The 3498-nt window shown below is 54.2% G+C and overlaps 1 protein-coding gene across 3 annotated transcripts in view; it reads left to right on the top strand.

The window, feature by feature from the left end:
* The window catches only part of LOC101562618 (interferon alpha-inducible protein 27-like protein 2), a 15979-nt gene extending 12761 nt beyond the window's left edge, over window positions 1-3218 (top strand). For all 3 annotated transcript variants that reach the window (XM_023719677.1, XM_023719676.1, XM_012515562.2), the window contains 3 exons: window positions 1531-1560; window positions 2355-2516; window positions 2977-3218. In XM_023719677.1, coding sequence (XP_023575445.1) covers window positions 1531-1560; window positions 2355-2516; window positions 2977-3068 — 284 coding nt within the window. In that variant the 3' untranslated portion in view covers window positions 3069-3218. The remainder of the gene's footprint in view (window positions 1-1530; window positions 1561-2354; window positions 2517-2976) is intronic.
* Window positions 3219-3498: the final 280 nt, after the last annotated feature.

Here is a 3498-nt window from a genome sequence, read left to right as displayed (position 1 = left end):
AAAAAAAAAACATTCGGGGCCAGGGAGATGGTTCCTTGGAATAAGTGCTCACCTGGCAAGCGCCAGGGCCTAGGTCCAACCTTGGGTCCAACAAAAAAAAAAAAAAAAAAAGCAAAGTCATTACATTTGATCAAGTATTTAGATTTGACTGTGGGTAGCACCTGACATTTATCAATTCCTGTAATTCTCTTAACCACCACCCAGGAAGGTAATATTGTCCTTTGTTTATGAAGGAGGAACATTTGTCAATGTCCTGTTGCCCTGGGCAGGGAGGTGGGGGACACTTGTATGCCTGGGACAGGAAGTGAAGCGGAAGTGCAGAGCCACTCCTACTGCAGCAGCAGGTGGGGTTGGAAGGAAGCCTCAGCTTTGCCCAGACCAGAGGGCTTGGCCCTGGACCCCACAACATGATGACTAGTGAGCCAGGAAGGCCAAGAGACATTCCCCGTTTGCTGTGTGCATTCTGTGTGCCTATCCCAGCTGCCAGCTAGCCTGGCATTGCCTGGCCTGCCTGTCAGGCAAATTGAGCAGCAAATGCCTTTTGAATAGTGTTGGGGGCCGCGCCCAAGCCATGTTATTAAGATGGCGCCCATTTCCTGCTTCCTGACTGCTATACTTTGTAAACAGCCTTCCTTGTTATCAACCTTGCCCAGCTACTGATGACGCCAACCTATCCCCTGTCTGAATCTGCCTTGCCCTGATTGGTTTATGTGTCACATATATACTCTGCGCCTCCCTGATCCGGAAGAGGCACAAGTAGTGAGCCGCGGCTGAGCGGACGTGTAGAGGCTTCGGTTGCTGTGAACGGGAACAATAAAGAGCTTGGATTGCTGGTGTTGTGTGCTCTCGTTCAAGGGACAGTGCGCGACAGAATAGGTACTTGTTTCCTAAGTCCAGGTTCCATGCCCATCCGCACGCTCCTTCTGGCCACTCAGGGTTGGCCCTCAGGCACTCTAGTGTGGAGCCCAGGCCTTACATACACTCTTATGTGAGCATAGGTTCACTGCATTTTTTTTTAATTTAATTTATTTATTTGTGTGTGTGTGTGTGTGTGTGTGGCCAGCTCAGCCCACCAGGGGGCGGGGCTGGCTGGCATGTGGTGCGGGGGGATTGAACCGTGGTCTTTGTGCTTTCCTAAGCTTTTTGTTTGTTGTGTGTGTGTGTTTTTGTTTTTTGGGGAACCAGGGATTGAACTCAGGCCCTTGCGTTTGCCAGGGAGGCACTTATTCTACTGAGCCATCTCCCCAGCCCCTTCCTAAGCTTTTTCTAAGTAGGTGCTTTAGACCACTGAGCCATCTCACCAGCCCCGGTTCACTGCATTTTATACTGCTTTTTTAACCCCTGTTCCCATGAGAAGATGGTGGATCCACTTGACTTGTGTTCTCTGTGGCTCAAGGCAGGCAGGCAGGCAGGGCCATTCCTTCCTAGGAGCCCTCCCTGGGCATCTCCATTCTTGCTGGGTGATTGTCTTGGGGAGGGGAGAAAATGGTAGTGTGAATCACTCCTCACAAAATGTTCCTTTGTTTTCAGCCCAGGCTGCCATCGGGGTAGTTGGAGGAGGTAAGTGTCTGCCCAGACGGGGCTCAGCTGGGCACACAGCCCAGGGAAGCAGCCATGCTGTTCTTGCCCAGGTTTCTCTGAGCCTCAGAAGATGGTGGAGGGAGGAGCTGGGAGGAGGGAGAGGATGGGAGATGAGGGACTGGAGAGCACTGCAGATAATAGGGAGTGGACAGGAGGGTAGAGGCAGGATGGCAGTGTCCTCCATAGGAGCCGCATCCCCACTGGGAGTATCCCCGAGACCTGGGCTCCTGTTCCATCCTCTGCATGTTAGGCCCGTGGTTCCCATGCAAGGTTCCCCAGCAGTCGCACAGCTCCACTCAGAACAGCAGAAGTGCATCACAGGGATGTCTTGGACGCTGCCACCGTGGGTGTGGTGGCTTCCCACCTACTTCTGCAGACTCAGGGGACCCGAGGTGTCACCTGCAGCAACTCTGAACTGCTCCTATATCACGCTGTTGTGGGCCAGACTTGCTTCTGTCCAAACAAAGCTCACAAACCAGTGGATGTCACAGTCTTGCACCAAGGCAGACTCTGAGGCTTGGACAAGTGACTTTCCCCATAAAGCACATGCTGGCAGCCAGAGCCTGGCTCGGGACCCTGTGCCGAGGGACTCCTCCCCTTCTCTGTACTTTCCCACCAGGCCCTGCTCCCAGGCTGACCCCTGCTGACCATGCCTGTGGTCTGCCCTGTGCTAGGAACCCACCTTCTTCCCCATATTCTGTAAAGAGCCCCCACCTTAACCAATGTGGGGCCCCTAGCTCTGAGCCCGCCCCTACCAGCTCCTCTTCCTGCAGGACTGGCCGTGGCAGCTGTGCCCATGGTGCTGGGTGCTTTGGGCTTCACCACAACAGGAATCACCGGCTCATCCCTGGCGGCCAAGATGATGTCTATCACTGCCATCGCCAATGGCGGCGGGGTGCCTGCAGGCAGCCTGGTGTCCACTCTGCAGTCCGTGGGTGAGTGTCCAGCTCCGGCTTGCTGTGGAGGCAAGACAGGACAAGAGCTGTGTACCATTGAGGAACTCAGCACTGTGTGCTAGGCTCTGTGCATGTGTCGCCTTGCAGGATCTCTGGGCTTTTGCTGGGATGTGAATAAGGCAGGGAGGAGCCCAGCCAGTCATGCGGGGTTCAGGCGGGGTTACATGAGGCCTCTCCTCTACTTCAGTGGGTGGAGCAGATTCAACCCTCAGCCTCCTTCCCTGCACAACAAGGCAGCTTCCAGCTGCATTCTCCACTGAATTTGCCCGCATCAGCCCTGTCCCAAGACAGAGACCCTAGGCATTTGTGTACAGAGAGGATGCTGTGGGGCCCCTAGATTTGGGCCCTGTTGAGGGTCCTAGGGCCTCCCAACTGTCACTTCTGTCCCTGGGAGCTCTCCTGGTCTGTTCCCCATTGTTGACTCTGTGTTTTTCCCCAGGGGCAGCCGGACTGTCCACGTCCTCTAATGTCATCCTGGGCTCTGTTGGCTCTGTCACTTCTTTTCTCACAGCTCGTGCATCGGGCTTCTAACAGATCCCTGTTCCCTGCAAAGAACAGGACCAAGGGCTTAGAGCTGGTACCACCTTGGGACTAGACCTGGGGTGCAACCAGTCCTGAGGTGACAAGGTCCCAAGTGCTGAGCCCTTCAGGGAAATTAGGAATAAAAAGGAGTTACTGAAATTCTGCCTGGAGCTGTTCTGTCCTGCATGCAGTTTGCCCGGGAGAGACCAAGGCCCAGCAAGGAGCTGTCTGATAACTGAGGGGAACAGGAGGCTCGGTGTCTTCTCCTAACTTGTTAGGACAGAGCGACAAGGTATTGGTGTGTACTGGGCTGGAACTGGATCTAAAAGTAAGGACAAAGACTGACCCTGCCCTGCCGCTGACTGTATGTAGCTTCAGACAGATCACCTCCTTCCTGAACCTCGAATTACCACTTTGCAAATTGGAGTTGGTATAAATG

The sequence above is a fragment of the Octodon degus genome, unplaced genomic scaffold, assembly GCF_000260255.1.
Source record: "Octodon degus isolate 3935 unplaced genomic scaffold, OctDeg1.0 scaffold00070, whole genome shotgun sequence".
Taxonomy (NCBI): Eukaryota; Metazoa; Chordata; class Mammalia; order Rodentia; family Octodontidae; genus Octodon; species Octodon degus.
Note: the sequence above shows the minus strand (reverse complement) of the source record. Positions and strands in the feature narration are given on the sequence as shown.